General features: G+C 37.2%; 2 protein-coding genes and 1 pseudogene across 4 annotated transcripts; 1 reads left to right on the forward strand and 2 right to left on the reverse strand.

The window, feature by feature from the left end:
* Nucleotides 1–879: 879 nt before the first annotated feature.
* On the reverse strand, nucleotides 880–3,666 carry LOC113738677 (pentatricopeptide repeat-containing protein At1g80550, mitochondrial-like). Of its 2 annotated transcripts, XM_072045520.1 has the most exons (3): nucleotides 1,899–3,666; nucleotides 1,711–1,827; nucleotides 880–1,274 (listed from the first exon to the last, which is right to left on the reverse strand). In XM_072045520.1, the coding sequence occupies exon 1, from the start codon at nucleotides 3,646–3,648 to the stop codon at nucleotides 2,185–2,187; it is 1,464 nt and encodes a 487-aa protein (XP_071901621.1). In that variant the 5' UTR covers nucleotides 3,649–3,666; the 3' UTR covers nucleotides 880–1,274; nucleotides 1,711–1,827; nucleotides 1,899–2,184. The 2 variants fall into 2 exon arrangements, with proteins under 2 accessions (XP_071901621.1, XP_027121716.2); XM_027265915.2 differs by having other exon boundaries at nucleotides 1,711–3,666.
* Nucleotides 3,667–4,880: 1,214 nt separating this feature from the next.
* LOC113738712 (putative UPF0481 protein At3g02645) lies at nucleotides 4,881–6,919 on the reverse strand (annotated as a pseudogene).
* A 2,796-nt stretch (nucleotides 6,920–9,715) lies between these two features.
* Nucleotides 9,716–12,141, forward strand: LOC113738417 (F-box/LRR-repeat protein 14-like). 2 transcript variants are annotated; one of them, XM_027265608.2, is made up of 2 exons: nucleotides 9,716–9,874; nucleotides 10,534–12,141. In XM_027265608.2, exon 2 carries the CDS (start codon nucleotides 10,566–10,568, stop codon nucleotides 11,970–11,972), a length of 1,407 nt encoding a protein of 468 aa, XP_027121409.1. In that variant the 5' UTR covers nucleotides 9,716–9,874; nucleotides 10,534–10,565; the 3' UTR covers nucleotides 11,973–12,141. The 2 variants fall into 2 exon arrangements, with proteins under 2 accessions (XP_027121409.1, XP_071901622.1); XM_072045521.1 differs by having other exon boundaries at nucleotides 9,720–9,941.
* Nucleotides 12,142–12,297: the final 156 nt, after the last annotated feature.

A 12,297-nucleotide genomic window follows, 5' to 3' on the forward strand; every position in this document is an offset into this window, starting at 1 on the left:
AAGAAAAAATGAGTTGGAAAAATCTAAATTTAATAATAAAAAAAATTTGGGTCATAGGAATATTATGCAAGTTCATATATAACAATTAAATCACAGAATGTAATGATGGACTTGCTAGTAGAATATTCATTTGTTCTGCCATCAATGCCTTTCCTTTCTCTTTCACTTTAAGCCTAAGATAATGAACGATAAACAGCACCCTTCTCCTTGGTAATTTGTTATTGGAAATTTTTAATTTTTTTAGTATATAATAAAACAAAAGCTTTTCACTATTCTGATTTTACAGTTGTATGACTTTATTGCATTACTCCTTCTTTTATTATTCTTGTCATTATTATTAGTTTATATAAATTCTAAGAGTTGTTGAATTAAACTCATTGAAAGTGTCGACCATGTCACTAATCTTGCTTGGTAGCTCGGAGCAACACGTACATTCTCTCTAACAAGCAACCTTGGGAAAATGCCACAAGAGCTAACAAGAAGGACCCCCGTACATGCATGCAGCTGCCTTCTGCCAAGGCCGCCTATGATCTTATTTGCCTGAATATTTTTCTCGTTTGAATATATTATATTGCAATCACCCTGCTCTAATCGACCAGACCAAAAAAAAAAAAAAAATCACCCTGCTCTAGCATTCCTTCAGCCATTCCATTTAACAAGTACCCCACTTGTTACATTGAGCCATTACCTTCATTACACTGAAGAAGATGGGCTTATTTTCGCCTATAACTATATGTACAACCTTCACTTTTTACGTAAAACTTGCCCAAAATTTGACGATGCTCTGATTAAGCACCCTCTTAAATCAGCAAAGTTCCGATCACATGAATAATGCCAGACGGCCAAAATGCCAGACAACCACCCGAAGAAGCAAACAACTTAAAAGAACAATGTCACCATGTTTAAAATGAAATTGTCTTTAAATCTGTTCGGTGGTTCCTCTTGCAGAAAGATACAGAGAATAAAACTGAAATATGTGGTAGGATTCAAAAACGAAGCAAATTATCAGAATAGATGTCCACGAGCTGCAGGCAGCAGGTACTTGATGTATTGCACCCTTTTGATACAGCATCATGTTGCTTCATTGAGTAAAAATCCATAGCTAGAAACCTCTCAGGCTTTTCGGAATTCTCCCACTTAATCTTTTACCCCTAGCATGCGAGCCAAGCGTAAAACTGTTTCCATGTCCGCATGTGACGTGTCACTCACACACAACCGGAACATAAGTAGACTTTTGAAGATACCAAAAAAGAAACAGATTAATAACAGATTACCTGCATGGAGTGATTTAGAAGTCAATGCATAATATTTCATCATTTAAGAACATAAGCAAAAACATAAAACTTCTCCTCAGAATCTTCCATTTCAGCTATTAAAGAAGATGCCATCTTTTCTACATTTTAGGAAGCTAGTATGTCCAAATGCACATACACTGTTTGTGAAATCCGCAGACCTTTCTTTAGTTGAAAATTGATCAGAGAAATATCAGACGCAGCTCCAATTTCAAGGTCTAAATTTTGCAGTTGTCAAAACCAATAGTATGAAATGCAGATCTTCTTAAATGTCACGAAAATATTACACCTTTCCCTAACGTATTTGTTTAATTGAGTTCTTAGTAACTAGTGAATATAAACTTCTATTCCATCAAACCACTTACATAGCACAATATACTGAATTGAAGAGCAACTGAATTTGAAAATATATGTTTACCATTGCCTTATCTTGATTGGTCTAGTAAATGAACGTCCTGCTTGGGATGTAAGAATCTCGAAGTTGTCTTCCATGCAAGGGACTGAAAATACAATCTCCCAGATGTGGTAAGCAAAACTGCAAAACAGGAACATTCAGCTCCAAAGTTTCATGATCACACTTTCAGCTTTATAAAGGAGAACCATGACCTTGAAATTGCAGTTTAAAACCTCCAATTCCCCAAGAGACCATTCATGCATTTGGATCCACCTACCCATGTTCTCTGCGCCAAGCATCTTTCACCACAGATCTTTCAATCTACTGTCCACTCACAAATACCAAAGTAAGTTTATCAACGCATTGAACACGAATTAAAGAATAACACTTGGCAAAGAAGATTGCAGCATCTTTCAACAGATGAACAAGCATAATCCCCTGACGCAGTCACTTGAGCTGCAAAATAGACATTTTCTTGTCATGAAACAAGAAGTGCAGTCAACCATCTTCAGGTCCAACACTTATCAGCTTGGTCCCAAGTTCTACCCTGGGCTTAGCAGATAACCCTTTAGCCATCATTTCCTCATCATACTTGCGTGCCATATCAACCATACCCTTTTGCACCAAAATATCAATCAAAGCATTGTAAGCAAATTCATTTGGACTCACTCCATGCTCTTCCATCTTCTTCCAGACAAGCAAAACAGGTCGTAGAAAACCCCACCTCCCAAACTTCCTCATAAGCATGACATATGTTTCCATTGTTGGCTGAACTCCAGTTTCAATCATCCTATCAAACAACTTTAAAATCTCTCCAGGCTTTTGAAGACATCCAAAAAAGCAATTATACGTTCTTACATTTGGCTCACAACCCTTGTTTAACATCTCATTGAAAAATTTATGCGCATCCTTGTACCTCCCATTTTCACACAAAAGCTTCAAAATTGTGTTATAAGTCACTATATTTGGTAGAAAGCCTAATTCAATCATCTCTCGGTAAAGCTTAAGTGCTACATCTACCCCTTCTGAAATCCCAATAGCCCGAACAAGTGTGTTATACGCCACTACATCCAACTTAACCCCCTTCGTTTTCATCTCCTTGAACAATTTCACTGCCCTCCAAGGCTTCCCACTCTTGCATTGTATATCCATATATATAGAATAAGAATGCAAGTCTTTTGGAATACCCCTTTTATCCATTTCTTCCCAAAACTCCCTACATTTCCTCCACCACCCAATCTTAAACCACCCGCGAAGAATAATGTTGTATATTTTCGTATCCAATTTGTAGTTTAGCACTTCAGCGCAATCTCCATTCTTTCCAAAGCACAATTCTTCAGCTTCTATCACATGCTTATATTCACACAAGGCATCAATCAAATTCGAAAAGGAACCTTCATCTTTCAAATTAAATTCTTCCATTCTAGTAAAAGTATCGATAGCTTCTTTGACAAGATGAGCTGAAACATAACGCTTAAACAGAATCCTAAATGTTGTTCGATCAGGCTTTGAAAAAGCCGAACTTTTCCTCATTTTTTCAACCAAATCCCATGCAATATCAAATTCAAAAAACTTACCAAGAATATCAATGACCCGGTTGTAAGTTTCGGTCGTGTGCTGGAACCCACATTGGATTTCGACCCAATTGAAGAAATCGAATGCCCTTTTGCAGTCATTGTTGTATGAAGAGAGTGTTTCAAGAACTGTGGTGGGGTTGAAATCAAGAAACTCATGTGCGCTGTCAGGGGAGGGTTTAAGAATGGTTTTACTGGAGGAAAGATTGGAATTTGATGGTGTTTTTGGGGGTTTTTCATTGAAGTATGAAGTTGAGTTCTGGAATTTAGCTACAGAGAGTGGATTTTTGGAAGCAAATGTGTGGAAGGTTAGGAAAATTTGGAGTTGGGAGAGAAGAAAGTGAGGAAAATTGTAGGAATAGAATCGAGAGGAAATTGAAGAAAACATTTCTTGACTGTTTACAGAGACGGCGAAAACAACTAGACGAGTACAATAGCGTTGTGAAATTTGAGTTTATGGGCCGGATATGGGCCGGAAGTTTTCAAGTAATCTGATTGGGCTAGTAAGAGGCCGGATATGGGTAATTAACATGGCCACTTGACTTTACATTCTTGATAGTATTCTTGAAGCACTCCATTTTTCCCCCCTTTCAAACCAAAATTTACGTAATTGTGGAAGAAAATTTGGATTATGCAAAAAAAAAAAGGTAGCAATTCTACACAAGAAAAAAATTAATTAGTTAATTTTGGGGGCATGAGAAAATAATTTTTCAGTAAGGTAATCCCTTTTTTGAGTACAACACAATTGGTTCTATATTAGAGAAAAGGGGAGGATGGACTTATCTAATCTATCGAGAGATTCAAAGGGAAATAAATAACATGCGATCATGTTCCACGAAAATTCTGGAAGGGACACATAGTCAGGGGATTTGACCTCTAAGCTATGCCTAGGGAGGGACTTAATCCCTTTCTAGTGGCCTACTGAACTAGCTGAATTGGTTAGGCAATCCTTTTGCTAGTCCACCCTCTCTCTTTCTAAGCGTTCAGGTGAAAGAATGATAATATCAATCCATTTCCATTATTGCCTTATCATCTAGTTCACAGAATAAGACGATGGAACGTAATATATTGAATTGTTGATGTTTAAAAATTTTGAATTTGACATGTAATCATGTTTTTCCCAAATTATTTCTTTCTGATAAAGTATTAAATTAAGAAAAATGCACATATAGCATGTTGTAAAAGAGGGGGGCATGGAAAAAAAAAAAATAGAAGAAGAGGAGGGAGGAGTGCTCTTATACGCCAATAGCCTTCATGCTTTTACAGGTAATCTATGATTATAACGCGTATCTCAAGAATTAAAGGTTATGAATTTAAATTTTATTACATATAAATTTGTTCTCCCACTATTTATATGTACATTTATGTTATTTTCGTATTACTATAATTCTTGCAATTTATAGATTAACTTATTGGTTGTATTACTCTAATCATTGTGATTGCTGCTTGGCCTATCAAAAAGAACCAGTGCAAAGTATCATACTTGCATCAACCGGCTACAAACAGCAAGTCAGCATCCAAAACTAAATGAACATGGCTACAGACCCACATTTTCATAAAACAATCGAAAAATGGTAGAGGAATGGCATCAATCTTTATCCTTATTTCTTGGCAAACAGATCACACTAATTTTCAATTCTTCAATCTTTCTCAACAACCATACATCATTAGGGCTAACCACTGAAAGTTTTGGACCCGATTGAATATTCGAGGACAGCTATAGACAGAGCAAAACGCTTGTACAGACATCAATAGCAACATCAGAATTGCAGCAAAAAATGTTAAAACTTTCCATGACTCAAAGACATATCTTGTCACGAATTTCTTGAATTTTACTATGAACTTTCCATTGTAATACTTGTTCACATCTCCAATGGCTTTATCCAAAAGCTCCACCTTCGTCAATCTGATAGATCTGCTCATGCCATTCCACAGTTTCGCCACTTCTTCATCCCTCTTCAAATGGTTCACAATTATACCTTTTTCTCTGAGAAACTTGACGTCCTCTCCAGTGTCAATAATCCCATTCATCAATTCTGTATACCGAGTAAAAACCAATGGCCCTGAGCCAAAAACCAATGGCCCTGAGCCATTGCACGCTTCATAGGCCACCAAGTTTCTCAAAACCACTTCCGAGTTAACGTCTAAACAAACCACAGGGAGATAAAAAGTCTTTGTTTTAACATCAAAGTCGATGCTTGAAATGCCTGCATGAGTTGGAACAAATCGAACCCCAGCCTTAGAAAGTTCAGTGACTGATGGAATAATTATTTCCTCCACCAATGGAGGTTTTTCAAACTTTTCTCCAGCTTTAGAATTTTCATTTTCTGCTTTGCCCTCTTCTTTATTTAGAGGGAAGAACAAGTTTTCGATAGGTTGTTTCAACAATCTTACCCCTGGAAAGTTAGAGATAATCGTCCAAGGCAACTTCAAGATAACTTCAATCGGTTTTGAGAGCAAAATACTTTTAATCATTCGTACCGGACCGCAATCCAACTTAGAGAGTGCGTTCCACACCATGTCAAGAAGTTTTTTGACATGGCTCGATTTCTGGGAGGAATGTTCTTCACCCTCCTTGACTTCATCATGTTCTTGGTCAACTTCTGCTTCCCAGATGGTCCTTCAAATTTGGGCACGATGGTATGGTACACGAAGTCTAGCAAATGAGCACTCTTTGTCATGACTTCAAGAATTGGCGATTCTTCAATACACTTAAATGGAGAAATCTCGTCGTAGAACCCGGTCAGCATCGAAATCAGCAGCTCATCCGCCAAGTCTAGTGATGAAAGTTGGAACTCTAACACCTTTCTCAACAGGAAGAGTGGAATTTGATTCTCTAGCATCACAATATCTCTAAGGATAGCATTATGAGCTGACTTTTTGCCTGCAACATCGATAAAATGTGACATGCTCGAAGAGCTTCGAGTCAATACCTCACTTTCTTTCACAGCATAGATTCTCAGGAACTCAAGCAAGAAAGAAGCATCCACAGCCATCATCCAAGCTAAAGTTTCACCATTGAGATTGAGGTATCTGTGATAGTGAGCCCGAATCCTTTGCTCGTGCTTCTTGAACTGGTCAACGACATGATGAAACTTGAGATTTTGGTTCTCTTTCTGAATTTTCTTAGCTGCTGCAACCTTGTATCTCTCCATTTCATAGTGCTCGGGACTAAAATAGTGGTACGGGCCAACGGCAATTTGCTGGGGTATATAGGAAATGGGATGGCTATTCAAAAGGGTTTTAGGGACATTAAAGATGCTAACAGGGATTTCAATTTCTTCTCCAAGCTCTTCGTCCAGTTTTCGACTGATTCTAACAACCCAACCATTTTCATCGAAAGTGGACTTCAAGGTTGAATCCATGTTCATTGGAATATTGGAGAAGGTGTACTTGGTTGTAGTAAATTGGCTCATCGTATAGCCAAGAGGAGGAAGTATTTAATTGCCGTTCGAAAAATGGAAAGCAAGAAGAAAAAGAGGAGATTATGATTTCATGGACTATTAGAGTACGGCCATTCCCACTTCTGACTTCCCATTCTTATCCCAAATTTGATTGCTTCTAAGAGGAGAACTAGCAATTAATTAGACAACACGAGGAGGAACAAGCATATCCATGTGAGCAAATATAGCAATTCCACTTGTTTGGTCATAACTCACAGTGCCGATAATAGTTTCTTTAGTCAGCCCTTCATCTAATTGGCTCACTGTTTCTCAGGTTGATGGACTGTCGATGTCAAGACGTCTTTCTATGTTGGAGAAAGCCAGCAAACGCAACGCGCGTAAACTTTCGAGGTTGGGTTAGAACTTCTACTGTTAACCAAATATCAATATAATCTATGTTCATTTATCAGTTTTTCTTTCGCACTTTTAGATGAAGAGAAGAAGAATAGGTATTGAGTCACAGGAATATATCCATTGATAGGGAGTTAGGGACTGTAGTTTCTTAGTCCCCATTCTCACCCTCATCATGCATGGAAGATTACATAAATTTGTTGAAGAAAACAAGGTCAAAAAATTTGGTCCTGATAATTACCCCAACAGCCCATTGACCGACCTTCACCATGTATTTATGCACACATGCTTAGTAATCTTGAACGTGGCAATTCTTTTATAATCTCACATGTGTGTATGATTTTTCTTTTCGTTTGGTATACTTAATTAAATATCTCCATCTAGAAGTTAAAAGGAAAACGAGAAAAAAGGTTTGGTCAAAATACTCGTCTAATCAAAATCCAGGTTCTACCCGTTTATTTTTACGTTTTAGCAAGAGCAATGCGGGTTTTTCTTTCTTTTTTTCTTTTTTCTAAGTGGAAGGTTTTAAACCTAATATCTCCTATTTATAACTTTTTTTATCTTACCATTCAATCTAATCATCCCTGCAGTGTGGTTTAATTACCAAGAATTTAATTCGTCATCAATTAAACGTAAATCCCTGGTTTTTGGTACTTATCTACCTTCTTAATAAGGTCTACATGAAAGTTTTTTTTTTTTCCTTCAAATTCTTCATTCGAGTTTGACAACGTCGAATATTAACAGGGTGGGCGGCTCTATATTTGGTTTTCTCTTTGGTTTTTTGACTAGGTAGGCCATCTTTCATTATCAATACAGCATTTAGCTCTAAACTCAAACGAGGCTGTTATATATCACAGCATAAATTATTTACACACGTCAAATGTCCCAACTTAATCATAAACTAGAGAGGTGCATTGTTATATTGATCCTGTAGCAATGCAAGATCATCAATAGGTTAGGACTTGGGAGATAACTTGGTCCAAGTTTTGCGCTTAAGATAGCATGAGCTCGTTCCAAACAACATTGCATGGATGAAAGGGGCATAATTCCTCTTTTGGCCTCCTCTCCATTCTCAAAATACAAGACTACAAACTCGTGTGCCACATTAATTCAACTACCTGAGATTATCAAAACTTTCTAATTAATGGTGCTCTTTGATTACTCGTTGTTTTGCAAATCTAAGGCAAGTACCAAGTCTTTCATCCGATGACATGCATAATAATTTTACAGCAAATACTATATACACTGACAGTGTATACACTATCACCGTTGGATTCATAACATATATGCAAAAGTTAAATATTAAATTCAAATTTTACATATATAGTTGTCATTCATCCAACGCTGTCAGTGTAGGAAAGATTAATCTATAATTTTAATGTAGTATGCCTCCAAACCTCTAAAGAATTTATCCCCTTTAATTTGGCAAACAAAATTCACAATGGTTGTTCCTAGCTAGAACGGTAGAGTATCTATAAATTATATTACAAGAAGCCAAAAGATTACTACTATCTTTTCCTCCAGAAGTAGCAACTAGCAAGATAACTCTCTTTTCCTCGTTTAGTAGTAGTCACTAGTCATGTGCAGTTTTTTTTTTTTTTTTTGTCAGACACAGGGGTGTCCGGGTCAAGACCCGAAGGCGGCCCGACTAATCCCCTGCGCCCAAGTACACCGCCACCCCAAGCCCACCGGGAGTTAAGTGGGATTCAACCACTTGACCTTGGAGTTCCGGAAGAAGCTCAAGACCAGATGGTCTAGCCCCGGGGGCAGTCATGTGCAGTTCATATTACACAAAACCTATGCATTTCTTCATCTTTAAACTCGGCATTGGATATGATCTTTAAAATTAATACTCCCTCCGTCCCACTTTAATAGTCCTGTTTTTCTTTTTTGTCTGTCCCAAATTGTAATCCACTTTCCAATTGAAGAATGTAGATATCTTTTAATTTCTCTAAAATACTCTTATTCGATGTAAGTTGTTATTACTATAAACTACCTTATTTAATATAGATTGTTAGTATTTAAAATAACCTACTCTATTTAATGCATTTAGATTTTTCAAAACATATTGATATATGAAAAGCCAACTTTATTTATTGTAAGGGTATTTTAAGAAAATAGCAATCTAAATTTGTTTTTCCAACAAAGTTAATTACTTTTTTCTTAAACTGTGAGAAAAAAAAAACTAGAACTATCAAAATGGGACAGAGGAAGTAACTTTATAAACCAGACATTCAGCTAGGAATTGAAACGTTATAAAGCTTTTACCTCGGATTTATTGAATTATTGGATGAGGAAGACCCACCAAAACCAAAGTGATAATACTATTAAGATTTCAAAAAAAGTGAAATGAGAAATTTTTTTTTCTCATAGTTACTTAATGAGTATTTGTTAGTATATTTTATTTAAACTTAACTTTAAAACAATATATGTACACTCTTACAATTATTATTCTCGTTGCATTCAAAGACATATCAAAGTTAATATCATCATTTTTTCGAAAAAACTAATACCTATAATATTTCATTTTAACCGGTTTAAAGTAGGTCCAAAAGCTAATGAATGAAAGGGCCTGTTCTAGTCGAGCAAGTTGGCCTGTGGGCCTGCTTCCATGAAACTTCCAACACTTACTTGCCGTGGATGTCTTCTAAAAAGGAAGGAGATTCTTGTAGCAGATCCGCTCTGAAAATATCTGTGCTGAAGCCCAAAATATATCTACAGTACTCGTCTTCTCCATTTTTTTCCCTAGTCCTAGACAGTACCATAATCACATTACAATAACAGGAATTTCAGTTACACTTTTGTCATCACCAATTCCAGGTACATCTGAATGCCTTTCTATCCAGCCTACCTTTGTCTCGTGGATTCTTAGTGTTCTGATTTGCAGGTTGATCTTCTCGATATCTGAAACTAAAGGGAAAAAAAATCCCAGAATTTTGGGTTGTATGCACTCATGGTCTGCATTTTATTTGATTGAGATTTGCAACAATGTTAACCTCTGCTAAGTTGGGGTTTACGTGTATCAGAAAAGAATTGAATCACTTCGTCCTTCATCTGTTGGCTGTAAAACTTTTGGAGGGATTCTTCCAAGTGCGCCCTTTTGGGATACTATGATTATTCCTCCCGCGCCGCTTTTTCTGGTTTGGGGTGGGGGCGCTCTATCGTTCTACGTAGTATGTTGGGGTTCGGTTTACTATTTTATTTCTTAAGTTAGTGTAAAGTGGCTCTAATAGTCTCCTTGGATTTAGCTATGATTGTAACTCGTAAAGGGATTTTGGACGATTAATTTGAGTACCAATCACCTAGTATGTTGCTTTGATCCAGTTGTTTGTGATTTTTTTTGTGATATTTGATTTTTGTGTCCCTGATGAGTTCTGGCATTGATTTGAATTTATTTATCGGCAAATTGGCCATCTTTTCTTTTCTTTTCTTTTCTTTTTTAAAAAAAAAATTTGTCATGGATAATATCTCTGTTTCAGATCAAACCTAATCGAAGAGGCGTGTGGTAGCAATGGATTATCTGCCTGATCAATTACTTTGGGAGATCTTGGACAGGATAAAGAAGACCGCAGATAGAAACTCTGTATCACTAACTTGTAGGCGCCTTCACAAAGTGGATAGTGAACAACGAAAATTTATCCGGGTTGGATGTGGATTGGATCCTGCCACAGAATCCTTGGCTTCTGTCTGCAACAGGTTTCCGTACTTGGAAAGGGTGGAGATCATTTACTCTGGTTGGATGTCCAAATTAGGAAAACAGTTGGATGATCAAGGGCTTGGAGTCCTTTCCAGTAACTGTTCTTTGCTAAAGGATCTAACCTTAAGTTACTGTACCTTTATTACCGATGCTGGTCTAAGTTCCCTGGCTTCTTGTTCTAAACTTTCAGCACTCAAGCTGAATTTTGCCCCAAGAGTAACTGGTTGTGGGATATTATCTCTTGTCATGGGTTGCAAAAAGCTTGCAGTGCTTCACCTTGTTCGATGCCTTAACATAAGCAGCGTTGAATGGTTGGAGTATTTAGGCAAGCTTGAAACTCTTGAAGATCTTTGTATTAAAAATTGTAGAGCAATTGGAGAAGGTGACCTGATTAAGCTTGGACCAAGTTGGCGGAAATTAAAGCAGCTACAGTTTGAGGTTGATGCAAACTACAGATACATGAAGTTTTACGATCGGTTGGCCATAGATCGGTGGCAAAAGCAATGGATCCCTTGTAGTAGCATGTTGGAGCTAAGTTTGGTGAACTGCATCATCAGCCCTGGAAGGGGGCTTGCATGTGTCTTGGGGAAGTGCAGTAACCTGGAAAAGATTCACTTGGACATGTGTGTTGGCTTGAGGGATGCTGACATTGTTTGTTTGGCACACAAATCAAAAAATCTTCGATGCATATCACTTCGAGTGCCTTCAGATTTTTCACTTCCCCTTTTGATGAACAATCCATTGAGATTAACTGATGAGAGCTTAAAGGCATTGGCTGAGAATTGTTCACAGCTGGATTCAGTTAGGTTGTCTTTCTCAGATGGGGAGTTTCCTTCATTGTCCTCGTTTACTTTGGATGGAATCCTTGCTCTCATACAAATGTGCCCAATCAGGGAACTTGCTCTGGATCATGTGTACTCTGTGAATGATTTTGGTATGGAAGCTCTTCGTTCAGCAAAGCACCTCGAGATCCTGGAGCTTGTGGGATGCCAAGAAGTTACAGATGAGGGGCTACAGCTCGTAGGCCAATTCCTGCAATTGCGTGTTTTACGGCTCAGTAAGTGTTTGGGTGTTACTGATGACGGATTGAAGCCACTTGTTGGAGCATGTAAACTGGAAATGTTAGTTGTGGAAGATTGTCCTCAGATATCCGAACGAGGTGTCCAAGGAGCTGCAAAGTCTGTGAATTTCAGGCAGGACTTATCATGGATGTACTCATAAATCTTTAGGAGTAAATTATATATCATTCTACTGTTTCTTTGCTCCTCATCCATTAAGTGTGGGTGTGTTTGTGTGCCATCATGGTATCTATCATGACAGATTTGTATATTTGAAGTTTGCAAGTGTAATGGCTATATCCACAGTTGGATGTATCATAGTTGTTTTGGAATGAGGGGAGTATGTGTTTGGATATCTCTTTTTTTTTTTTTTTGTTAAATAATATTTCGTTTGCATGATAAACACATTTCTCAATCCACTTTTTTAATATTTTTAATTTTTTTATCTCACATATATTAAATTACAAAATCAATTATTTAAAAATAAA

Source organism: Coffea arabica, chromosome 4c (assembly GCF_036785885.1).
Source record: "Coffea arabica cultivar ET-39 chromosome 4c, Coffea Arabica ET-39 HiFi, whole genome shotgun sequence".
NCBI lineage: Eukaryota > Viridiplantae > Streptophyta > Magnoliopsida > Gentianales > Rubiaceae > Coffea > Coffea arabica.

Coding starts and splice junctions, on each gene's coding strand:
- LOC113738417 (XM_027265608.2), top strand. CDS start 10,566: ATGGATTATCTGCCTGATCAATTACTTTGGGAGATCTTGGACAGGATA.
- LOC113738677 (XM_072045520.1), bottom strand. CDS start 3,648: ATGTTTTCTTCAATTTCCTCTCGATTCTATTCCTACAATTTTCCTCAC.